This window comes from Carassius carassius, chromosome 2 (genome assembly GCF_963082965.1).
Source record: "Carassius carassius chromosome 2, fCarCar2.1, whole genome shotgun sequence".
NCBI classification, from domain to species: domain Eukaryota; kingdom Metazoa; phylum Chordata; class Actinopteri; order Cypriniformes; family Cyprinidae; genus Carassius; species Carassius carassius.
In genome coordinates, this window is record NC_081756.1 from 19789122 (window position 1) to 19815365 (window position 26244).

General features: G+C 36.5%; 2 protein-coding genes across 3 annotated transcripts in view; both read right to left on the bottom strand.

Moving 5' to 3' along the window:
* LOC132105779 (ARL14 effector protein-like) overlaps positions 1-21649 on the bottom strand; it is a 144359-nt gene extending 122710 nt beyond the window's left edge. Inside the window, exon 1 of the mRNA XM_059511184.1 lies at positions 21640-21649. The gene's annotated coding sequence lies outside the window, so the exon portion shown is untranslated. The remainder of the gene's footprint in view (positions 1-21639) is intronic.
* Positions 1-26244, bottom strand: part of LOC132105768 (anoctamin-5-like) — a 35929-nt gene that overhangs the window by 3873 nt on the left and 5812 nt on the right. Inside the window, exons 2-15 of one of the 2 annotated variants that reach the window (XM_059511154.1) lie at positions 22060-22121; positions 10523-10630; positions 8662-8730; positions 7982-8386; positions 7411-7526; positions 7088-7222; positions 6060-6165; positions 5920-5980; positions 5193-5344; positions 3098-3172; positions 2627-2855; positions 2143-2321; positions 1943-2040; positions 1260-1390 (exon numbers count right to left, since the gene is read on the bottom strand). In XM_059511154.1, coding sequence (XP_059367137.1) covers positions 1260-1390; positions 1943-2040; positions 2143-2321; positions 2627-2855; positions 3098-3172; positions 5193-5344; positions 5920-5980; positions 6060-6165; positions 7088-7222; positions 7411-7526; positions 7982-8386; positions 8662-8730; positions 10523-10630; positions 22060-22121 — 1926 coding nt within the window. The remainder of the gene's footprint in view (positions 1-1259; positions 1391-1942; positions 2041-2142; positions 2322-2626; positions 2856-3097; positions 3173-5192; positions 5345-5919; positions 5981-6059; positions 6166-7087; positions 7223-7410; positions 7527-7981; positions 8387-8661; positions 8731-10522; positions 10631-22059; positions 22122-26244) is intronic. The other variant, XM_059511164.1, reaches the window with a different exon arrangement.

Consider the following 26244-nt stretch of genomic DNA (forward strand, 5'->3'; position numbering starts at 1 on the left):
TATATATATAAGATATATATATAAGAAAAAACAATGCATTCAATTATTATTGTGTTAAAGCTGCAGTCGGTAACTTTTGACGCTCTAGCAGTTCATAAACAGAACTGCTTGCGTCTTGCGGAAGAACATTGTAGCCGGAGCTACTTCTCTCTGTTTATGTCTATGAAGAATCACAAAGGTACCGGGTTACTCCACCGCGGTACCTACCCAAAGCAATCTAAAATAGTCCGAATATAAACACTCATTATAGGTGCACCCTAGTGATTCAGGACAAGCTAAAAACACGGTTTGGAAAATGGATTCATTGTGTACTCGCTTATTATATACATTTTGTAAATTTTGAACACAAACAAAGTTACGGACCACAGCTCTGATTGGTTGTTTCTCGTTTCTTAACAGGAGCGATGTATTTCTGCAAATGGCAATAGGACCACTGGGAGGAGCCAGAGGAGCGTGATTTTTTCACAGATTATCTGTCTCATATTCTACTGTCAGGACATAATGACAGGTTTAACAAATATGTAAAAAAATACATTTTTACAAAAGTTACCTACTGCAGCTTTAACTCTGTTAATACTGTACAATATACGTTAAATATATAGTGTACAGTAAAAAAAAAACATTCACTTCCGTACACCTCCAACAAGATTTCTGTGATGTTTTTGAAAGAAGTCTCCTATGCTCACCAAGGCTGCATTTATTTTATATTATATATATATATATATATATATATATATATATATATATATATATATATATATATATATATATATATATAAACTGTAAAAACAGCAATATTGTGAAATGTTATTACAGTATAAAAACTTTCTTTTAATTGTAATATATTTTAAAATGTTATTTCGGTGATTAAAAAGCTGAATTTTCAGCAGAGTTTACTACAATCTTCAGTGTCACAAGATCATCTAATGTGCTAACTGGTTGCTCAAGTATCATAACTTATTTCATATCATTGATGAAATAACAGCTGTACTGCTTAATATTTTTGTGGCAACAGTGAATAATTTTTTTTTCAGTGTAATCAATGTAAAAAGTCTTCACTGTCACAATTTAAGGCATCCTTACAGAATAAAGTTTAAAATGTATTTAAAAAAAAACTCTTGGTGCTGCCTACATTTTGAAAAGTGACAATATAATTTTATTTAGCACAAACTACAATAAATATCAAAATGATTTTAATTAATTGCTTTGATATATAAACACCAAATAACTCCAATATGTATAACGGCGTAAAATCATACCCATTTCCAGATACTCATAAAAGAGTCCAAACTGGCTGAAGTTCTGCAGATTGTGGTCCTGCTCCCATCTACTGTATGTACTCTCTGGATGACTTCGCCCTTTCCTGCTGCCCCACAAGTTTCTGAGAAGTCTGTGACACAGTTACAAGGGACCATTATGTGTTTATGTGTGTTTTAGGTATGATAGGTGGTGACGCCTCGTGGTAACATCACAGAGAGGCTCAAAATCACTTTCCAGAACATTCTCGTTCACCATTCCTGGCTGGTGGAATGATCTTCCCACCCCCGTCCGGAATGCTGAATCCCTGATAATTTTCAAACAACAGCTAAAAACTCCTGTCTTTCGAAGCTACTTGACTTCATCATTAAAAGATTATAACTATTATTTCTCTTTATTCATTTCTTCTCTTTCTAGCTTGTCCTTGAACAATATCTAAAACTTGGTATTACAAGCACTTCCTGTGTCTGTTTGCCTCTTTAAGAAGAATTACTTTATTTATCCCCCAATTGTATGTTGCTTTGGATAAAAGCGTCTGCAAAATGACAATGTAAAAATGACTAAACAGTATATGGATAGTGCCTAGAGGACAATCACTGATTGACTTTCTAAAAAACATATGTGAAATAAAATTACAAGTAAAAAACAAACATTCTTCGAGGTCAAAGTTCAATGTAATGCTTACGGTAACAGAGCCTCTTGAGCGTTCCCAACCATTTGTTTTCCAGCCATGACGATAAGCAGCTGTGTGGTCAGCTCAATCAGACAGCCCCCAGGGGCACACTAAATATTAAAATGCATATGGTCAGGTTAGATCTACTTATTCTGATATTCAGCTGAAGAACATGGGGTCCCCTGACATACTGGTGTTTCAGACAGTCTCACCTCTTCATTTCTCAGCTTGCTCCACTTTCCGAACATATAACTGTAGTTTCCTGGATAACCCACAAACTTCCCTTTAAAGAAGGCCACATAGAAACAGGAAGAGTAGTAGTTCACAAACTGGAACATAAACATCTTCAAGGTCAGCTTATTCTCATACTCCAGATGGGTCTTGGGGATCTCTGAGAGTTAAAAAGAGGAAGATAATCAAATATTCTCCATGCAACTCAACAAACAGATGAGGTATAATGTACAGTCATTATCAGAAAACAAATACAGAAGGTAATTTTGTGATGACCATTTGACTGTACATTATCCAGCTATTACATTGCTACTCAACAAATAAACAAATGAAGAAAAAAATAGAGTGGACACATTCTCATCTATGATGAACTGTATTAAGCAAACTATAAAACTGTAATGCCTTTAACATGTCAAACAACTCTATTTTTTTTTTTTTTGAAATGAAGATGCCGTTTTTGCTCACCCATATCAGTGATCCAAATGGCCACATGCTCATAAAGGAAGTTGAGGATGAGGATAATGACAAAGTTGATGCAGGAAGCGGTGACAGAGGTGGCAAGTTGAGGGGTGATGAGAGATCCCACCAGCTGGATCTTACTGGTGGGGCTGTCCTTCATGACGCTGGCAAACGCTGCATAAACTGCCAATCTGTAAGCAATCACTCCCATTATACAGGCCACTATCAGACACGTCTGACAAAACACAAAGAGAGGGAAGGACTTATTAACAGACTTATCTTAGTTTAAATGAGCTACCAAAGTGTAAGTGTTTGGTAGCCACGGACAAAAGGTCAAATATACAGTTTAAAAGGACATAATATTGCACTGCAAAATATGATTGACAAATCATAATCAAGTATTCCAAAGAGCTGTGTAATAGTGACAGATAACCTCATCTATATCATACAGTTGTACTGTTTATCTTACTAACTCACCCAAAAGAGAACAGTTGCTCCAGAAAGACAGAATCGGGCACACTTGCTGGGGAAAGGAAGATAAGGCTCCTTTTTCTGTTAGCAATAAAGATTGTGTCATCAATTCAAGCTCTATAATTTGACTAGAGTTCAATTCCCCTAATCCGGAATAATATGCTACAGATGTTCTCTCACTTAAACAACTATAAAAAATAAAGTGCTCTGTGACCCCAACCTTATTAAATGCGTCATCTTTCACATGAAATTCTTACATTGACTAATTAAGTTATAATAATAAGAAACTGTATAGTTGTTACCAGATTTGAGGAACCCTGCCCTACGGTCTCGTAGACTTAAAGGGTTAGTTCACCCAAAAATCAAAATTATGTCATTAATAACTCACCCTCATGTCGTTCCAAACCCGTGAGACTTCCATTTATCTTCGGAACACAGTTTAAGATATTTTAGATTTAGTCCGAGAGCTCTCAGTCCCTCCATTGAAGCTGTGTGTACGGTCTACTGTCCATGTCCAGAAAGGTAAGAAAAACATCATCTAGTCCATGTGACATCAGAGGGTCAGTTAGAATTTTTTGAAGCATCGAAAATACGTTTTGGTCCGAAAATAGCAAAAACTACGACTTTATTCAGCATTGTCTTCTCTTCCGTGTCTATTGTGAGAGAGTTTAAAACAAAGCAGTTTGTGATATCCGGTTCGCGAACGAATCATTCGATGTAACCAGATCTTTTTGAACCAGTTCACCAAATCGAACTGAATCGTTTGAAACGGTTCACGTCTCCAATTTTGAACTCTCTCACAACAGACCCAGAAGAGAAGACAATGCTGAATAAAGTCGTCGTTTTAGCTATTTTCGGACCAAAATGTATTTTTGATGCTTCAACAAATTCTAACTGACCCTCTGATGTCACATGGACTACTTTGATGATGTTTTTCTTACCTTTCTGGACATGGACAGTAGACCGTACACACAGCTTCAATGGAGGGACTGAGAGCTCTCGGACTAAATCTAAAATATCTTAAACTGTGTTCCAAAAATAAACTGAGGTCTTACGGGTTTGGAACGACATGAGGGTGAGTTATTAATAACAATTTTGATTTTTGGGTGAACTAACCCTTTAATGGACATGTGCACGACGGGGCGGCCATTTTTAAGTTTGCAAGACCGCAAGTGCGCATGTAGTGTGCCATTTGGGACAGGGCCACTGTCTTTATGAATGGGTTACTAAATCACTTGATTTATTCAAAAACATGGATTCTTTCATTAACTAAACATTGCTGTGTTTCTCAGAGAAACAACAGTTCCACTGTGGCTTTGATTGGAACTATTTTCGTTTGCGAAAAAAAGTCAATATTGTGTCTAAAATGTATGTCGCTTCATTTTAACTTCTTGTTTTTTGAACCACTATTGTAAAAAATCTGTGTTGCATTGCCATTGTTTTGATAGTCGGGGAAACATCATGGTCAAGAAATTTTTCTTAACTACAGTATATAATTATAATATATTTTAAATACACTTTTTCTACTGTAGTATGCATCTATTTCTGAGTTACTTTTTGTGCTGTTGTGCTCATTTGTTTTGATTTCTGGACGAGTCGCTCTCTCACTCAGGCTGCGTGAGCCTCATCTGACATGACAAACATTATCAATCGCCGCTTACACTGAATGCAATAAAATCTGAATCACTGTGGCGCAAAATAATTTGGTTCTTGAGAGAAAACATGCCCATAAGGAGCTTCAGGGTTCTTTTCCGGTTGGGCAAGTAAAATTGTCTCTTACTTGCCTTTAAAAAATAAATCTACTTGTCCAAAGACAAGTGTTAATTGAGTCCTGTGGTTTCCCTACAGTTTACTTTTACTTATTACAAACTCTCTGTCTTTTTCACTCACAGTGAAGAACTTCTATGTCAATTACATGTTTACATGTGGATGTGAGCGTAGATGTGACGTCAAAACAGACTAGCCCGGAATTGGCAAGACATGAGACTGACCAGCTGCTCACCAGTCCGGGCCAATCAGCTAATTCTGCTCGATCAGTGCATCTTTACAAAAACTCTCCTTGACTAACAAAGGATGTTGATGCCGTGGTGTTTGCAGGTACCTGCGTGACACGGTTGAGTCTACGGCCTGTGCATTTCAACTCATACTCTGGTCTGATCTGTAGCTGCTGCTGTTCCTCCTCAAAGTCCACAAGGTCCCACTCATACTCCAGACGGGCCTGTCGACGCTTCCAGAACTCCAGGAACAAGGTCACTGCAAAGCACCCAGAGAACAGAGCAGAAAAAATAAGAAATACATTATTTAGGAGTATCACATTCACACTTACTATCAATTCTACTTAAATCAAACCAGCTTCACCCTATGGTGCCACAGAGTGTTGTTTTCTTCTTTACAATAATTGTACTCAAACAAGTTCTTACAAAGGTTTAGAAGCTAAATAAACTTTTTTTAAATTTATGAGTACACAGCACACTGGGTGCAGAAATATTAACTCAGTGCTGATTAATCAAATCACTGCATAAGCGGAGCTCATTTTTGAGGCCTGTGTGAAATGAAGTCAGTGTTCAGTAATGGATAATCTACATGCACCACTACCATTGAAGTAATTAAAGACACTTTTTCAAAAAGCATAGACAAATTATGCTCCTTCGTTGTAGACGTATAGTATAGTGAACAAATTCTGTGACCAATTATTTGACAATATGAATACTTTAAAATGCTTCGTGAACAGTTGCTAATCTCTCATTCCATCTCGAGTCTGACTAGCAAGTTCCTTCAAACCACTAGATGGAGCTATTGAGCTAGTATTTTAAACAGAGTGCACTCACCCCAAATACCCATGAACATGGCAAAGAAGACAGTCCCCTCGTTATCAAATAGATGAGATTGCTAAAGGAAAAAAGATCATTCTGTGATGAAGGGAAATCATTATTTATGTTTCAAACAGTGAAGCTAAAATATTTCTCACCCAGGAGTACAGACATGTTGAGTTGAGTTTCCAGTAGGTGCACTTTTTATCACAGAGTGGACACATGACAATCATCCCACCGATTTGTGGGTCACAGATCTCCTTGCTGAAAACAGGGAAGAGGAGAGCAAAAGAGAGAAATATTACTGTGATGCAGACATGAATATGACCAAAATCTCAGTTCACCCTCTGACTGCATTACATCAGTGAAGTTGGAAACAGTATTAACACACCATGGAAAACTTGGGCACAAATAAAGCACTCAGGTTTAACAACAAACACCATTTTATGAGAATGTTCCACAAACATCTTTAGCTCTGCAAACTAGAAAAACAAATGCATCTAGGCTCCAGAGTCCATCTTTCACAGAATGTATATGCCCTTAATGGTTTTGCTTGTTACATAAAAACAGAAAAAGTATTTTTTAAAGACACTGTCATATACTATGGAAGCCCATTTCCACCATGGAAGAATTTTTTTTAAGTGACTTTTTAATCTCACAATTCACACTTTGTTTCTCGCAATTCTAAGAAAACTTCTGTCAGAAATGCACGATATAAATTCAGCATTCTGCATTTTAAAGTCAGTCTGCCTTTTTTCCTTGCATTTTTGAGTTAACATGTCACAATTCTCTATAATTAGGTATGCATTTTTTCCCTCAGAATTTAGAGTTTACATCTTGCAATTCAGACATTCAGAGTTAACTGTGAGATAAAAGGTCACAAATACTTTGTTTTCTATGGCAAAAACATTTGACTAATACTTTAACACCAGAAGTTATGGTTAAAAAAAAGAACACAAAATATAAACAGTCTCATTCAATATAACAATATTTAGTGTTTAACTGCAAAAACCATTACAATAATAAAGAAACAACAACTTCCTGTCTGATGGCTTAGCTTTTACAGTCACAGGCACTGGTCACAATAGCAAAGGGTTGTTAAGAATGCATGCAACCACATAGCTTCAGACTCAGGAGGCATGGATGTGTGTTCATTTGAAACATATAACCTTCCAGTGATACTAACCTTGTGATGTTGTCTTCGTAACTAAGCACACCATAAACAAAACAGATCACACCCATGACTGCAGCAAAAAACAGCATTTCTGTGTAAAAGCCCAGCCAGGCAAAGTAGATACCAATCTTCTCACCATAGTACTTCCTATGACAAAACACAAATAGGAAATGTAACACTATGGTTCGATATGCTGCTCTAAAAAAAGTGGGGATAATCATTTCTTCTACTGAGATGTTATCTTGCAATCAGCAGTTTAATGAAGATGCATCAGCTCCAGATTTGGTTATTGCACTCTGACAGGTATGCTTGCATTGTGTCTGCAGTGTCCTCACTTGATCAGATTGAGTGGTTGCTTCTTGTAGAAGCAGAGGAATCGAGCCCAGTATCTATACAGATGATACCTCTCACTCTCACACTGCGCATCTTGTGCCTTCTTCCAATAGTTACACTGAGGAAAAAACACCAATCAGATGTTGACCAAAGACACTAACTCTTTTAACATGCAAGGGGGCTTTTTTGTCTTTGAGGCTGGTAAGATTTTTTAAATGTTTTAAAAGGAGTCTGTTGTGTGCACCAATGATATATTTATTTGATCAAAACACAGTAAAACTATATTGTAGTGGTGTATTACTATTACTATATACAATTGCTGTTTTACAATTTTAATTCATTTTAAAATGTAATTTAATTCTGTGATGGCATTAATACTTTAATATATTTTTTGTAACAATGTAAGTCACTTTTAAAGTCACTACAGTAAAAGTTTACTGCCACTCTTGATCAATTGAAAGCATCCTTAAATGGATAAAAGTATTAATTAATAGTTTAAAATCTTACTGACCCCTAACTTTTATTAGGAGATAGACAGACAGATAGAATGAAGTGCATAAATCTCACACTCACGTCATGAAGGGGATAAGCTGAAGTGTAGGTGCCGTTGTTCAGCAGACGTTTAATTCCGGTCTTATCTCTCTCTATACAGTCCTCCTTGTAGTAAGGGCAGCGGGTCAGGATGTAGTACACAATCCTGTTGCGAGTGGACGGAAGAAAAAATTTGTCCTTATCATCAATGAGGAAGAAGTCGACCTTGCTCTTGTCAAAAGGTGCAGTGAAGTAGTCCGGCTCTGGCCTCATGATGTTGTGTGGAAGCCGGAAAGCTTGAGTGAGCCACTCCAGATGACCTTCTCGAGATTTGGGAATATCACTCGCTTTAAAGGGCACTTTGATCTTTAGCACATCAGCATAGTTGGCCAACACTTTCCACGGAGCGTGAATCTTCAGATAATACGTCTTACGGTCATCTGACTCCTGCAGGGGAAGATATTCTTGAGTGGAGAAGTGTTCTATGTGATTATCAAATTCACAAAATCACATCAAATGACACTGTGAAGTAATGCATATATATATATATATATATATATATATATATATATATACACACACACACACACACACACACCTCTATACAGTGGGCTTAGAAAAAGATAAAGGTCTGTGCTTCGGTATAGGAGAAAAATAAAATAAAATAAAGATGCACTATAGAAGTGCAACCATGAGGGGGCATGTGTGGCTCAGAACCTCACCGATTTATCTTCGGTCTCCAGCTCAAGACCAGCTTCCTCCAGGTTGGCTTCAAACTCTCTTCTTCTCTCCTGGAGGAAAAACAACACACAAAAACAGGCGTTTTCAACTATATCATTCATGGCCTCTTCTTTTTTTTTTTTTTTTTCATCACTTAAGTAATCTATTCATTGAGCTTTGTATCTGGTAACAGTGTGACATTTTAGGTTCTGAGGGTTGTAAACAAGCTTTGAACTATGTCTTTAGAGAAAACTTGTATTTTCCTCAAGCACCGCTGACTTATAGCTACCAATCTTATGGAACACCAGCTCAAACGGGTCCCTCAAGGGATATGCCCTTCATTAAGCAGAAAGCCTGACTGCGCAACACCCTCTGCATACAGGAGAAAACAGTTCAAACAGGTTCACCAGCAAACCTTTCAGTGTCAATGAAGGGTCTGATGAGACAGAAGTGGTTGACACCTCGTTTTGTATTGTGCAACAGCTTCAATCTGACTCTGAAGATCTTATGACCCAGCAGACATTGCACCCCATCTCACCACCACTACATGCCTATGTACAGGTCCCCATCACACTATTTTTGAACACAATGAGCAATATTAAGCATCAGTCATTGTTTGATTGCTTAACAAGGCTAAGTACAGAACATTTAGGAGAAAATGCACACCAATTAGCATTCCTGCATAAAAATGCATAATGGGATCACCTGTGGAAAACCTGACAAACCTGTCATGAGTGAATTGCAATTTAAATGTATGAATAGGGTGGGAACCGAGAACCGGTTCTTATTCACAACCGGTTCTGTTTTTTGAAAAGAACCGTAACCGCAAGCAATTTTCTAAGTTTCGATCCCCGAAAACGGTTCTAGTGCGAAACGTGACCAAGCGCTGTGAGCAGCCTTGTGCCAGTGTTCTGATGATTCGGCATTTCCGTTAAAGGATGTCATAAACCAAATAACAGAAACGCCACCCTATCTCTTTAATTACAGAGCACATTGTTTCCAATGGAGCATACTCCACAGACTCGCCGCGCCGCATTGTGTCTTTAACTGCCAAACACGTTTCCCACGACTGTATGCACACTCGCACATTTGATAACTTTGCACGTCGTTTTGTCTGACTGTACATGTACATAAGGGTTATATTATTTAGTGTACAGGGCATTTCAAGAGTGATAAACAAAGTGATAGAAAATATGTATTTTCATGCATTTTACATTTTTAAAAATGTGGAAACTACTCAATGCATCACACCATCTCCTGACTGCATTATTATTTGTAAAATAGGGGCTTTATGAAGAGTGTGTTTAGATGGTTATAAGTATAACAGTTTATGATTCATTAATTTAGGGAAATGAACAAGTTTCTCAGACTTCAATAGACTATTTAGCCAACCAGCTTATTCCTGTTTGAAAAGCAAAATGTTATTGATAGTGTAAAAACCATCAACTTTGAATGCACATGCTGATTGATGGACTAGAATTACTCAACATTATTTACTACCTTCCAGCAACACTACATTCAATGAAGGGAAAATAGTAAAAAACATCAATAGTTCATTTAAATGGAACCAGAATCGGAAGCTGAAAATTTGTATACTGTAATATTTGTTGAATTTTGTCATTGCCAACCTTTAATTTAAATTGACAGTAAGTAAAAAACAGTATTGAGCAGTTGAGTATTGTGCATTTTTCCTTGCCACTATTTTTTAATAGTTGTTAAATGATTTTAAATGGCACCGGAATCTGAAAATTACTAACGATTCCCAACCCTACGTATGAATTAACAGATAAATGACAAATAAACAAGCGTCATGTTTTAGACGTGCATTAATAACATTACTATGAAAGTATATTAGTGGCATACCGCTTTCTTGTCTCCGTCCTTGTCGTCAACGTAGGACAGGACAAAATCAATGTGCCGAACACCATCCTTGAAGTACACAGAGTCCCTGTTTTGTCCAAACTTGTCTATCTACAAAAGAAAAAAGAGATTCAAATTAACAACATTCCTACTCTCGTACACAACCACATGACCACGGAGACTCAATCAGAGTTGACTTCTGTCACAATGAACAAATGAGACATGACACATGTGATTCCTATCAACTGTAAGGTCTCTTATCTTCTCCAGGTGACAAAACCACAGGTACGGTATTTAGAGAACGGTTACTTCTGCAGAAAGTGTAAAATCAACATGCATACAAATACACATTTACTTAACTACAGTATATAAATGGGGACATTGCATAGACCTCTGCTGTTTTTATATACAGCTTGTTTTAAATAACCTAACCCTAACAGAAAACCTTTTGCAATTCTACAATTTAAGAAAGGTTATTTTATGACCATATTATAAATGAAGAGGTCCACTCTGCAAAATATGGTTAAGCAGGCATATACACACAAACAGACAGAAATAAAAAGAATAGTGATGTACTAATATGAAAAAAAAAAAAAAAACATTAAATGACACGTGTAGTAATACTATAGCACCTTTCTGAAAATAAATAAATAAAGCTAAGAATTCTTAGGATTGTTTATTTATAATTTTTGTAAGACATAATTTGTCACATGAAAAAACACAGTAGAGGCAGTGTGCCATTTATGAAGGCATTTTATTGCGTTCTACTAATTAAATGTGATAGAGCTGACAGGAGCACTTATTTTCAAACAGGTACTTTGTTAATCAACACTACTGTTTCGGTGGGACCTTTTTCGGCTGCTCTGGTAGGAAAAGACATGGAGGATTATTGATCACTATTGATGTCAAAATGGCAATCGCAGGCTACAAAGAATCTATAACCTACAATCTATAATCAAAGCAACAACAAATTCTAAAAAATCCTCAATTAGGCTAAAGGGATTCTTAATGATATCTATAAAGTTTCACATTATCTGATATCTGCACTCATGCAAATTAATTTCTACCAAGCGGCACATTTCAAATAGTAGACATTAGGATCGTCATATCAAGGCCAAGTAGATGAGAAAGCACTGGTGTTGCACAACAGAGCTGTAGAAGTGTTAAAAGAGAGTGACAAAGCATTGCATGTTTAAGACAGATACTGAAGGTGATGGCTCACCTCTTATCTAAAAACACACACTTGGACACAACAAAATTAAATTTAACATGAAGTTGGTGTAGTCCAGTCTCAAATAAAATAAAATTCTAATAATTGACTAAATACATCATGTCAATTTAAATTAGTGCTGCACGATTATGACAAAAATCATAACTGTCGATTATTCCCTTGAAACTGTAATTGCGATTATTAATAATGATTATTTTGAACAGATTTATGCCATTGTTTGAAGCTGCATGCTATACACACACACACACACACACACACACATATATATATAAAAGGCTGAAAACACTCACATAATCGTAATCACGATTAGAAATTCGATTAATTGTGCAGCCCTAATTTAAATGATAACAAAATAGCAATTGATTTTTGATGTAGCAGTTAGTACTAAACAAATTTAATATTAAACCCTAAATGTTTAATGTTTAAAGGGGTCATATGATGCGATTTAAATGTTTCCTTTCTCTTTGGAGTGTTACAAGCAGTCATGTCAGGGAGATGCTGTGTGTATTTTGGCAAAAGCAAAAGCACTTTATTTGCCCTTCCTAAAGTAGATGCATTTAGGAATCTTTAAGATTACTTACAACAGCAACGCATTTTATGGATGACCGTTTCGTGAACCTCGGAGAGGAGGTAATTCTGACTTTGCTACGACAATCTGCCGCTTCTGAATCAGCTACTGTGAATATGTTTTGTTATTAGTTTAATTATCTGCTACTAAATGATTTTTTCGCGTCGCGTCGCGTGTGTTTGTGTGCGCATGAGAGAGAGAGAGAGAGAGAGAGAGAAAGAAAGAGAGAGAGAGAATTTGAATTTTAAACACCATTTTGCTACAATTTACATAAAAAAGTTACACAAGAGTATATATTCTCTACCAAGTAGAGAGATCCTCACAACAAACTGTTAAAAATCAAAACATCATCAATTACAAAGAATATTTTTTACACACCATCTTTGTTCAAAATACATAATATTTTTTGTTGCTTTATAATAACAAAAGTCAATTAGAATTCTTGACTTTACCAAGATTGAAAAAAATCATTGTAACATCGGAGTCAAAATTTACCTCCATTTTTCTTTTTTACTCTCAAAAATTGCCATTTTCGCTTTACCCAACAAGAAATTAAATAACTTACATTCAAAAGGAATGTTTTATGGAATACTTAAGACCACAAATAAAAATCTCCATAGAAAACACTTCGTCAAACCATTTAAACAGATCTTGTAACAAAGAAAACAAAGGTCTTAATCTGTTACAATACATGAAAGCATGAAACACTGTTTCCCTTTGTAAACAAAAAAGACATTCTTGGTTGACTTCACAATTCACTATTGAAACAAAAGCATTAACAGCTATAATTCTGTGTAAAACTCTCCATTGTAAATCCCCTGTTTTTTTTACTAAGTGGTGACTCATAGAGTGCCCCCCATTCAGATCTTACATTTTCACTTAAGTGTAGAACATTACATTAAGGTGTGTCTATTTTTCCATCAATACTTTTTTTTGTTGAAAACTTTAACACAACATAGCTTTACCAGATGCTTTCCCTTTCTCTTACAAAACTAAATTATTACACCTTAAAAGAAAACCATTACACATTTCTAAATCAGGTACCAAACACAAATTCGGGAAAAAATCATCATCCTCAGGTTGAGTCCGCCCTTCTGCAAGTCTTTGATCATTTTAAGTTTTCTTCAGTAATGTTTTCTTCCCACTTAGTCAACAGCTGAGTTATTACTCGTACTGACTTCAGGCCCAACTTTTCCACCATTGCTTTAGTGTTAGAAAGTTCAGATCCAGTTATATGAATATTAGCCTCCCAAGAGTAGTGACATGAGACTTGATAAGTCTGTCAAAACAGGGAAAACAATTATGGTTACTATATAATACTGTGGTTCTTGCAGAGTCTAATACAAAGAGTCAGTTTTCTCACATCTCAACACTTTAAAAAGTAACCATACTTTAAATAAATTACAATAATAAATAGGTAACTTGGACACAGACATTTTTTTAAGGTTCATCTAAAACAAAGACTTGTCCAAGCCTTAACCTTCAATTTTTTTTTTTTAAATAATAGAAGCAGCCAAACTCCAATTTTCATTTACAGGATTATCAATGATACTCTACTTTGCAAATGAATCAGACTTGTCCCCCTTCATCTTTAGATAAAAATAAAACACTTTGTGGAACCCAATGCAAGTTATCCCAAAAAGAAATTAACTAAAATAAATTGAACTTTTTTTTAAATAAAAGCGTTGGTGGATCAATACAAGTTAACCAATGCCAAAGAGTAGAAGCTGCCAAATTGTTGATAATTAAACCATCCTCTATAAGACATTAGAAAGTAAAACTTCCATTTATTCAAACATCCCACATTTTTTTTTTTCTACACCTTCAAAGTTTTTTCTAATGGATATATCATCTCCCAGATGTACACCCAGGTATTAAAACCCATCTTTGCTCCATTTTAAACCCACAGGAAAAGCAGGTTATCCATTCGGCCATTTACCAAATAAGATAGCCTCGCTTTTATTCCAATTTACCCTAGCCGAAGATACAGTCAAAGTCACATAAAATTTCTGTAATTTTATTCACATCCCTTTGTTCTTTAAAAAGAATGACAATATCATCAGCATAAGCTGATAATTTAAAAACATTTTTACATTAAGGAATGCATACACCCTTTAATTCTGCTCTAAACTTTGTCAACAGAGGTTCAATTGGCAAACTATATTTCACTAGTTCACGCTTACATATAATTAGCTGAGGTATGGTATGCGTATTTGGCGTGCTGTCCGGGGAAGGGCTCCGAGCTCGGGAATGGCCCGAACCTAGAGTACCCCCCCTTCCCCGTCTATTTATAAAGTGAACTCAAAGTGAGGAGATGGGGTGGAGGAGGGATGCTGATAAACCGTCAATGGATAGAGGGAAGTCAGCGATATTTATACTATGGGATTAATTACTTAATTATGGTCCACCTGTGTTGATTAGGCTAAGTATCTGACGCGCTCCTCCCGAATCTTATTAATAAAATTTCATAAAATACTAGACAGAGCACACCCTTCTAATACCTCTAAAAACTCTAACCTTTAAACCTCTAAAAAGGGGGCACATGAGTCACCATTCACCTACAGCAAACTTTCAACATTACAATATAAGACTCTTAACTTATCAATAAAAACTTTATTAAAACCAAAAGCTTTTACAACATACCATAAATAACCATGTTCCGCTCTATCAAACGCCTTTTCTTGATCTATTGATATTAAACCAAAATCAATGTCCAAGAGCTTACCAATATCAAGAAAGTCTCTGAGAAACAAAATATAATCAAAAATTTGCCTACCTGGAACACAATAAGTCTGATCAGAGTGAATGATTTCTACTAAAACCTTACTTAATCAATTTGCTAACGTTTTAGATATAATTTTATAATCACTGCATAGCAAAGAGACAGGTCTCCAATTTTTAATGTCTCTCAGGTCTCCTTTCTTTGGCAGTAGAGTAAGGACTGCTCTGCGGCAGCTCAGTGGTAATCTTCCACTGCTCAAACTTTCATTGATGACTGCAAGCAGATCTGAACCAATCTCGGGCCAAAAAGACTTATAAAAATCTGCAGAGAGGCCATCTATTCCCGGTGCTCTGCCGCAATCCATGCTTTGAAGGGCTTCCCATAACTCTTCTAAAGTCATCACTTTAAAAAGCTCACCACTGGCAACATCCAATACCCGAGGAAGACCTTCAATAAACACATTGTCACTGTTTGACCTGTGTGTTAGCTCACTGCTATACAGTTCTTTGTAAAATTCTACTGCCCTCTAACGAATCCCTGTATGATTCAACAAGAGTGCACCATCTTTAGAGCATAAGAAATATATACATTTTTTTGACCAATTAAAATTGATGTTATATCCATCCACTCTATATTCTGGAAATGGGATCTGATCGGAGCCCCTTGTGCTTTCAGGTTTAAAAGTTCAGCCAATTATATCTTCTTTTCGTTTTTCTTCTTGAAGTTTCTTTATATTATTTTCTAAATTTCCATTAAATTAGTTAAATCATTGGTGATGTTGCAAGCCTACTGTTGACTCAATTGTCTAATATCTATTTTACCAAAGTCCCACCATTGCTGCAATGATTGGAAATCAGACTTTCTGGTTCTAAAATCATAAAAAAAATATATATAAAAAAAGCCTTTTAATATCCTTACATTCTAAATCAGTTCATAAACTATTATTAAAATGCCACAACGCACTCTTAGGTTTTATGGATCCCAAAAACACTGCACTAAACTATGATCTGAAAAACCAACTGGAATAATAGAAAAATCTCTGAAAAGAGATTAAGTTGATGCTTAAGTTGATGACAAGTATACTGCCTCTGTGTTTTATGAAAAATTATCCATATGTCTGTTAAATCATGCATTTCTATTAATTAAACAAGTCTTTTTCAAGAAGCTATATGGGACTCAACATGATTTCTATCAGAGGCATTTTCAATACAGTTAAAGTCCCCTCCTATTAAAAACAAATCTTCAATGTTACAATCACTTATTGCTTTACATTATATATTTAAAAAACCCATTCTTTCAACTGCATTGGTGGGAACATAGATACATAAAAAAAAACCTGATTTTCAAATTGAACTCTTATCTTTAAAAATATTCTCTTTACAATTTCTTCAACTTGGTATGAAACCGAGTTCTTTGAGAACAGAATAGCAACATCCCCACTTAAAGATGTGTTATGGCTACAAATGGATAACCCATCAAATTCACTTGCCCAATCAGCTTCATTAAAAGCATCACTATGTGTTTCTTTTGAAAACAAAATGTCAATTGTTTTTTATCTTGATCAACTCATGTACTGTAGTTCAAACCTTTTCTTCCCTTCTCGTGCTCCATTCAAATTGAGAGAAGCAATATGAAATTCCTTCATCAAAGAGAAGAAAAGGATACACAAGAAACACCAATAGTCATCTCATAAAAGTATAATTCTAATGTTTTTCATTACCAACATTAGTCCCTAACTGTACATTAGCTTGGGTGAGAATCTTTTTCAACCTGTAAATCTCTTGATCAGAAAAGAGACATTCACTCCTGAACATTTTCAGTATCAGTTTGACTCTAATCAACATCATCCATTTTTGGTTTACTGTAATGATGCTGCTTCATTCTTCTCTTTTGTAGTGTCTTAAAAACACACTCATCCTGTTCTTCCAATAAACAATTATCTCCTACCAGTTCTACGTCTTGATTTTTTGTCAGAAATCTGCCCATTACCTGAACCTGAACTAGCTGATTGCATCTGATCAGATACAGAATCTTCTTCCATCTCAACCAGTTTATCCTTCATCAATCGCTTGTTTCAAAGCTGCTGCATCATCGGATAGATCAATTAGGTTTACATCTTTAGATCTTTGTGTTTAATTTTTTCCAACTACATTAGCTGTTGTAGGCAGCTCCTCTCTAACAGTTTGAACTACCTCATTATCTTCACCTGCCTTTTCAAATGAGACTGACGATACATTGGTGTTTAGATTTTTCTTCTTTTCTCGGGCAAGCTCTCACAAGGTGTCCTATTTCACTGCAATTAAGGCATCTCATGTTATTAGTTGTGGCATAGATCACAAATTAATTCATTGTGTTTAAAGTTAAACGTTAAGTCCAACTCTTCTCTGTTATCCTTTAACACCATAAACACGAAACATCTAAACGACACTACATGTTTTAGTAATGGCCATTTACAGCCAATTTGAATCCAATTTGAATTTTTATTTGGGAGACCAATTTACCGTATCGCTCTAACATTTGTACAAGCAATTCATTTTTAATGAAAGGCGGTATGTTTGAAGGATAACCTCTTTGTCGGCATTGTAAGGGAAACAGGTCAATTTAGCTCAAAGGGAATCATTTAAGATTTTAAAGGGAATTTGAACTGAATCACTGTTTCACGGCTGATCACTGAGATGGCCAGCGATTCATTGAACGAGCAGTATAACATCAAATCTGCACTGGATATTAATATCCACTATAGTGAAAACACTATTAATTAGCACAGTAACAAGATCGGCAGTTTAAGACATTAACTTTTAAGCACAAAATACAAGATACTTCTCTTTTCAATATGAATAAGGCTTTATTAGATAAATCTAAGACACAAACTAATCTAACACATAAGCACACATACTCACACAATCAGGATTGCAGAGATTTGCAAGAGTTGCAGGAAGATAGAAAGTTAGGAAAGAATGAGTTCAAGAGAATGAAAATGTGGAATCCCAAGTTTACATCAATACGTTGAAATTGCATAGACATGAACAGTCATCAATCACTTAATTAACCCTCGCATAGTGTTGCACGGTGCACCGATACTTCAAAAGTATCGCGATTCTCGGAAATTAAAAACGTCACGATTCCTAAATTTATTAGTATCGATACTTCAAAGAATGACTGCGTTCCGGATTTGTAACAGACGTATTTCATGTTGGTGTGTGCAACGCACGCTTCCAGTGTCTCCCTATGGACGTCTGTGTTTTTTCTCCTCACGCAAGCAGCAAAAAAGCACTACAACAAGATGGCTGCATTAGTGGCTTTACTAAACTGATTTGGCTTTACTAAAATGTGTGCATAATCGCATTAAATAGTTTAAATAAATTGTTCAGATGAACAAAGCACGAGGTTTTCTTGCATAATTAACATTTTAATTGTTTGGTCAGACAGTTCATATATAATATTCACATTAATTGGGGATTAAACGTTGAGTTATGTTCTGTATGCTAAATATAAAAACGAGCGTATCTGCACAGCACCTATAACTGCGCTTTGTATCTGCAGATCGAGATTTACATGCTCGTTCATAAACGAGATGTATCAGTTCATTCAACTCATTCACGAATGAGAAGATCTCTCGATCTCATTCAACAAATCACATGCTCCGTCACATCTTGAGTAACTCTTTGACAGGATGAAACAGTTCACAGAGCTGTTCATGAGCTGCGCATGCGCTGCTAATAGTGCCGTGCTTATGTGTTGCTGTGGAGGGAGGAACTTCAGAGAACGAGAAATGAGAAAAGAAATGTTACTTTATTTGCGGGCTGGGGCGGGCCAATTAATTTCATAAAAGCGGGAGTCAGGACCCGCGGTTTGGAAAGAAACCGGACCCGCGCATCACTAGGCTGCATGTGCGAGCACAAGTGATACTGTGGCCGCCGGTCCACGACTGGTAGAAAAAGATGACGCGCATTAAAGCTCACTGGCTGAGTTTTCTCCTCTGAAAGAAAAGGTTGCACAACTGACAAAATAAGTTACAATTTCTGAGATATTGCTGCTAAATTTTATTTGCTTTTTTTTTTTTTTACTTGAATGCCATTGCTTAAATTAATATTATTTATCTTTTGACATTTAATCTTCTGAGTTCAGAAACATTGTTTAATATAATCGCTGTTCATATTTTTATTCAAAGTTCAGAGACAAGATTAATTTATTACTCTTATGTTTCTTATGATAACTGAGATAATGCTGCTAAATTGATGCTTTCTTTACCTTGAACACTTTATGACGCCATCTATGAAGCCCCGTCCATGAAGATACAGCATTAGTAAACTCCATTAGGTATCTCCACCTGTCAGTATCCGCGGTTTATGTTGATCCTACTCATGCTGCACACTCTCTCACACAGAGACTTCTGATAAGGGCGGGTCATTCCCCTTCCTGCACACCTCAGATGCCTGGAGACTCTCCTGTGACGATCTGATTTATGTTCAGACTGAGAATACACAGTGCTGTTCATTGTAATGCTTCATCATTTAATACAAAGCAGAACTACAACTTCAACTCTAGATGCCCTCTCACCAAACTGATATCAAAAGGGTGACTAATTCCATAACCTTGTAGTTATTCTTTTTTTATCTGTGTCCAGGTTTAGACAAAATATTGAGACAAAAATGAATGTAGTTTGCCAAAATACTCCTTTATTGCTGACTGCACTAAAATGAAGAAAGTATAATTAGCAAAGTGCACCAGCAAGAGAAACAAAAAGTCATACTATAATCGATCTGATGCTCGCTTATATGCGTTCATGTAAAAATGGCAAAAATCAGTGCTTATAGGGGTCATATTATACTTTTTTTTAAAGATCATTATTTTATGTATTTGGTATAACAGAATATGTTGCCATGCTTTAGTGTGTAAAATACATTATTTTTAAAATACTGCACATTATTGTAGGTCCTTGCAAAGTCAGCATGACCTCCTCTCCGAGGTTCACAAAACGGTCGTCCATAAAATGCGTTGCTGTTCTGCTGTAAGTAATCTTAAAGATTCCTAAACGCATCTACTTTAGGAAGGGCAAATAAAGTGCTTTTGCTTTCGTCCTAGATACACACAGCATCTCCCTGACATGGCTGCTTCAACACTAACTGTGGTTACTTGAATCACACCTTCTTTCTTTGTGGGAACATTTGGGTGGAATTACGCAAATATTTCCACATAGTGATGTAGATATGTGGGGGCGTGTTTGAATGAGCCTTTTTATGGAAGCGTGGACTAGTCTTAACTTTGATAAAGAATATCTCTTTGGTTTTGAGACTTTAGTCTTTGCAACTTCAGGGATCTTATCTATGCACAATCAGATTGTAACACTCCAAAGAGAAAGTAAAACTTGAAATCGTATCATATGACACCCTTAAGACTGAGGAAAGTGAGAACTATCATACTTTAATGCAGCTGAACAATACACTAAAAGGGTCCAATGACAACAAACCTCTTCACCTTTATAATAAACATTAACATTTTCTTACCATAGACATTCTTACCGTAGACAGACCAATCCATCTGAACTAGGGCTGTACGATTAATCGAAATAGAATTGCAATTTGAGATGTTGTGATTTGCTAATCGCAAAAGCCTGCAATGTGGACGCGATATTACTCTGTTCCAGAACATATGCATGACTGTCAGCCTTGAGTGACAGTCTTACTAATAGAGTGAGGGCACCTCCGTTCTCCCCAATCAGCTCTGCTCTAGCCAACTGTGTAAACGCCCACCATTAAAAAAAAATAAAATAAAATAAAATAAAACGGAAAGCAGGAACAAAGTGGGATTATGGCGTCTACAGGCTCAGGTCAATAGTTAGGCAAATTAAAACTAAAGAAAAACATTATGTAACTTTGAAAAAACAGACAACGAACAAAAAATATAATTTACAAGAGCTGCGTCACAATGCATATCTAGAGCATCTCTTATTGCATGTTCGCTATTCCCCATTCAGAAGACCGCACACACAGCCTGTGTCTCTGAATGCTTCTCACACTCGCTACTCTCTTCTCCACGCGGCACGAATCCCGCACTCACGCAGCCTGTTTTGTAACGCTCGGTTATATTCTTGCTCGGCCCTGCACCGCAAATCTCCACAAGCGCATCTGGCAGTATGAATGGGGCTTGACGCACGTTCGCAACCTGCGTCGAATCGCGCCTGGCTCCACGTTTAAAACTAATGTAAATTCAGTCTAACGTTACCTGCTTGCTAATTTCATTTGAATTAAATGAAACATTCAGCACATTTCCCACTTGTTCTTAAAATCCCAAATACAGTGTAACATGTAATACTTTAATAATTGACAAAAGAAATAGTTCTTTATTTATACAAAAAATTATATTTCCAGTGAAAATCAGTAACTAAGTTAATTCTGAAAAATTAGTTATACCATAATAATCTTGTCTGCTGGAAAAAAATAATAATAATAATATAATATAATAATAATATAATATAATATAATATAATATAATATATATATAGAACCCCTCCCAAAACACAGTTTAAAATTTTAAGGATTTCAGGGTTATAATGGGAATTGTATTGGATAGAACAACAGTAATTCCTATTGGAATAATGCCAAAAACAAAAATGAATTTTGTAAATGCAATGCAATTGAAATGTAACTCATACTGTGCTGCACATTATTAACAATATTGAGCTGAAGATTGACTTTGCAAATTTAAAATCGCAAATCAAATTGCAATCGCAATATCTATCAAAAAAAAAAACACAATTAGATATTTTCCCTAATCCCCCACAGCCCTAATCAGTCTTCAAGAGTCATACTAGACTTAACTTCAAATTGGCACAAAATTTTAGAGCAGTAGGGAGGCCTTGTGGTTAATCACACGTTTAAACTACCTCAACCTCAGAATGTGACCTAAATACCGCATTACATAATACCACTCACATCTGTTGCTTTTTCAAACATGATAGACCTGAACCATAATCTGAAAAGATAATCTGAATGAGATGAAAATATCTGGCATTTTACCTCCCGGTCACCAGGCAGCTGTGTCCCTCGATCAGAGATGGAGTTAATACTGCCATTATTACCTGCAAAAGACACAGAGGAAATGACACATCAGTACATATCAGAACCACAAATGCAATATACAGTAGTCTACAGGAAACCTTCCTACCCCAAAGAATTAATGCTCTTCTACACACTCTGTAGTTTGTCACTGAGGCAGTACCCTTAAAGGGACAATTTTGTACCTTATTTAACCATAAAATGCTCAAAGCAGTACTTTAAAGTAAACAGTTCTACTCAGTGGTACTAATATGCACATTTCTACTATAAAAACGTTCCCTTTAAGAGTACTGCCCCAGTGACAAGCTGTTTTACTCTTTAAAGGTACGATTTATTTATGTTTACACAGTGTATGAAAACAGTAGTTCCTGCCCACAACAGTAGTACAGTAGTTCCTGCCCACATTTAGTGCAGACCAAGGGTGGGCAGTATTAATGTAAACTAGTGACTAGAGGTATTCAGCTGACAGCTAAATTGATTCATTCCACTGTTTCAAGAGACATTTTACATTTTCAGAACCGTTTATATATTTTTCTATGCTGAACAGCAGCTCCAAATTAAACCCACTCAGTCTTTTACAGTGTTCGATTTTGTAGCGGCTAAAGTGAAATGTCACACTACACATCCTTTGATCAGTAGTACATGTCATTTCTGTCTTTGCTGCACTTTTGCTCTCTTCCCCACATATTTCGGCAGACATTCCATTGGTTAGTCAGCCAACAACGACTTCAATGCTTTGTTAGCCAACTTTGTGGGATAAAAGCACTTCCTGTGGGGAACAGTCATGCAGAGTATTCTCTTTTTGTACCAGGATACACACAACACATATGCCTGGTTGGTGCATGATATCACAATTAGGGAGCTAGCCCAATGCTGACAATCAAATTAAAGTTATTTAACACTGAAAATTAGTGCAAGTAAATATATGTTCCATAATGGACAGATCAGATTATGGTCTCAGAATGGTTGTTCTGTTAATTCGATTGTGCTTTATTCAATTTTGAGTTGCCAGTTGTGCTGCCGTCATTCTTCAGTTATTTTGGAACAACCCAGATATCAATTTATACAACAAAACCACAAAGCAATAGCATTTCTGATAAAAGCAGCTGTAAACATAAAATCATATCCAGCCTTACAGCTTAGGCACAAACCTTGACAAGTTGACGTACTGAAGGTTACATGAGGCTATTGACTGAAAGAATGGGCAAAGGCTTCAACATTTCCTTAAACATCGCTAGCATTTGGAGCAAGGTTAACATCCCCAAATATCTGGTGCCACAGACAAGCACAGTTGTCACAATTGTGATCTCTGGGATGCTGATGAAGCATAATTAAAAAAAAGGAATATGAAGCAGAAACACAGCAGAAGATGAAAAACAGCAGAGTGAGAAACGGACAGACAAGCGGCACATGCAGCTCTGTCCGAACCTGCCTGGAAGGTCCTCCGGTAGCCTATCAGAACGGCACAGCCATCTTAACCCATGAGACGGATAGGAGTGTAAAGTTGGAATTAAAAATTTGAAATCACACAATCAACTTTTCTACATGCATTTCTCTAAGATGAAAATAACTTGCCTTGGTTAACACTTTAAACCATTACCAAAATCAGAAGACCAATAACTGCTCTGAGCGGAGCCAACAGGTGCTATGGTTTTGCAGGCTTCCTCTGATCGTGATATTATTAGTGATTATTAGGCCTACTGGGAAAGGCGGCTTTGATAATGGCACCTTTGTGTAATACTTTGAAGCTTAGAGGGAAAAAGCAGCAGTAGTGTTGATGCTGATAAAACCTGTCTGAATACAAACCTGTGGCCCCCACAGTCATTTCCTAATAAACACATCAACAGTTTCACTGAATCCTTTTTTTAAATATAGGAAAATAAAGTGAACTTAATTTTTTATCATCTAAACGAATAAAGCTTACATCGTTGCACTCTTTAAAGGCACAATATGTAAATTTTCAACCGCTAGAGGTTGTACTTTTAAAACCATAAAGGCAAAGCTTGATGAAGCTATGAAGGAGAGTGGCACGATGGGATATGTCGTTTTCACCATCGAAAGTAGTGCTGTGTTTGAGACATCGATACTACAGAGATTTGACGATACGAGTATCGATACAGCTGTCTCTGTATCGATATTGTGGCATGTGTGCATTAGTGAACCGTGCTTAATTTGAATACATGAACATCATTTAAAATGGAGTAGAAAAGTGCAAGCCAAGGTTTTAACAAAATATAAAGGATGGAGCATAATATATAGGATACATTGAACACTGAAACTGTGGCTTTATTTCTTTTAGAAACAATGACATTACCAGCTCCTGGTTGAGAAAGATAAATGTAGCTCTTCAGCGATTAAAGGGGTCATATGATGCGATTTCAATTTTTCCTTTCTCTTTGGAGTGTTACAAGCTCTTGGTGCATAAAGAAGATCTGTAAAGTTGCAAAGACTAAAGTCTCAAATCCAAAGAGATATTCTTTATAAAAGTTAAGACTCATCCACACTACCTGAAATGGCGCGTTCTAACATGCCCCCACATCTCTACATCCCTATGTGTGAAGATTTGCATAGTGCCGCTCAGATGTTCATGCAAAGAAAGGAGGTTTAACTATTATTCTCGCTGTTGCCACCGGCGCTATGTCGTGGAGATGCTGTGTTTTGTTGTGAAAGTGAAACTACTTTGTTTGGCCGTCCAAAAGAGGACACAACTAGAAATCAGTGATTAAGTTGTATTAACAACAATGTTCCAGAACAGTTCAACCCAAATATTCAGATTTGTGCAGCGCATTTTGCAGAGGACAAGGACGGCTTCCTGTGAGAGTAGCCTACAATGCCGGTGTCTATTTCTTTAAAGTGGGGCAGTTCCAACTTTGCAAGGACAGTCTGGTTCTTCGGACTCACAGTCTGTAAGTACGTTTTCATATGTAAAGGATCTGCCACTGATGATTGAAATGCCAGTTTTGAGCAGTGTAGAGTAACTGTTAGAGCTTGTTGTTTGTCCTTTCTCCGATCACAAATGCAGACATGGTTTTATATTTAGAAATCAGAGCTAAATATATGCAACACAAATTTACATTACATTTACATTTATTCATTCAGCTGACGCTAAAAGCGACTTACAATTGCTACATATGTCAGAGGTTGCACACCTCTGGAGCAACTAGGGGTTAAGTGTCTTGCTCAGGGACACATTGGTGTCTCACAGTGGATTCGAACCCGGGTCTCTCTTACCAAAGGCATGTGTCTTATCCACTGCGCCAACAACACTCCTTCCAAATTTATGCAACGCAATACGTAAAAAGACAGTATAAGTCGTTATAATCAGTAATTATGTTCTCACTGGATGCAACAAATGCCTCATTTGTAATGGGTTTTATTGGTTTTGTCTCAGCGCGCCGGTGTCCTAAAATTTTATCCTATCCGTCAGGCACACATGCGGCAACACAATGTTAAGGGGTGTAACATTTCCGTCAAACGCCTGAGGCATTCAGCCAATCACAACGCACTAGATAGCTGGCCATTAAGAGCACACCTTGTTTATCAGACTGATGACCTTTGTAAAACTAACCGTGTTTCAGAAAGAGGAGAAACAGTTATGTACAGTATGTGGAAAATAATGTGTTTTTTGAATCATTAAACCCCATAAACACATTGCATTAGACCAAATACACAAAATAATGTTGTTGTTTTTTTGTAACGTCATATGACCCCTTTAATAGCCATATTCTCTTCTGATTAAACACAAAACCATATAAATGTGAAGCTGTTCTTGGAAATTGGAAATGAAAATAAAACATACAAGACTACCACGTTTGCACTGCTCAGGTGATATGAGAGCCCAGGTTGCTCTGATAGTGGCCTTCAGCTCTTCTGTATTTTTGGGTCTGGCATATCTCTTCACAATACCCCATAGATTTTCCATGGGGTTAAGGTCAGGCGAGTTTGCTGGTCAATTAAGAACAGGGATACCATGGTCCTTAAACCAGGTACTGGAAGCTTTGGCACTGTGTGCGGGTGCCAAGTCCTGTTGGAAAATGAAATCTGCATCTCCATAAAGTTGGTCAGCAGCAAGAAGCATGAAGTGCTGTAAAACTTCCTGGTATACGGCTGCGTTGACCTTGGACCTCAGAAAACACAGTGGACCAA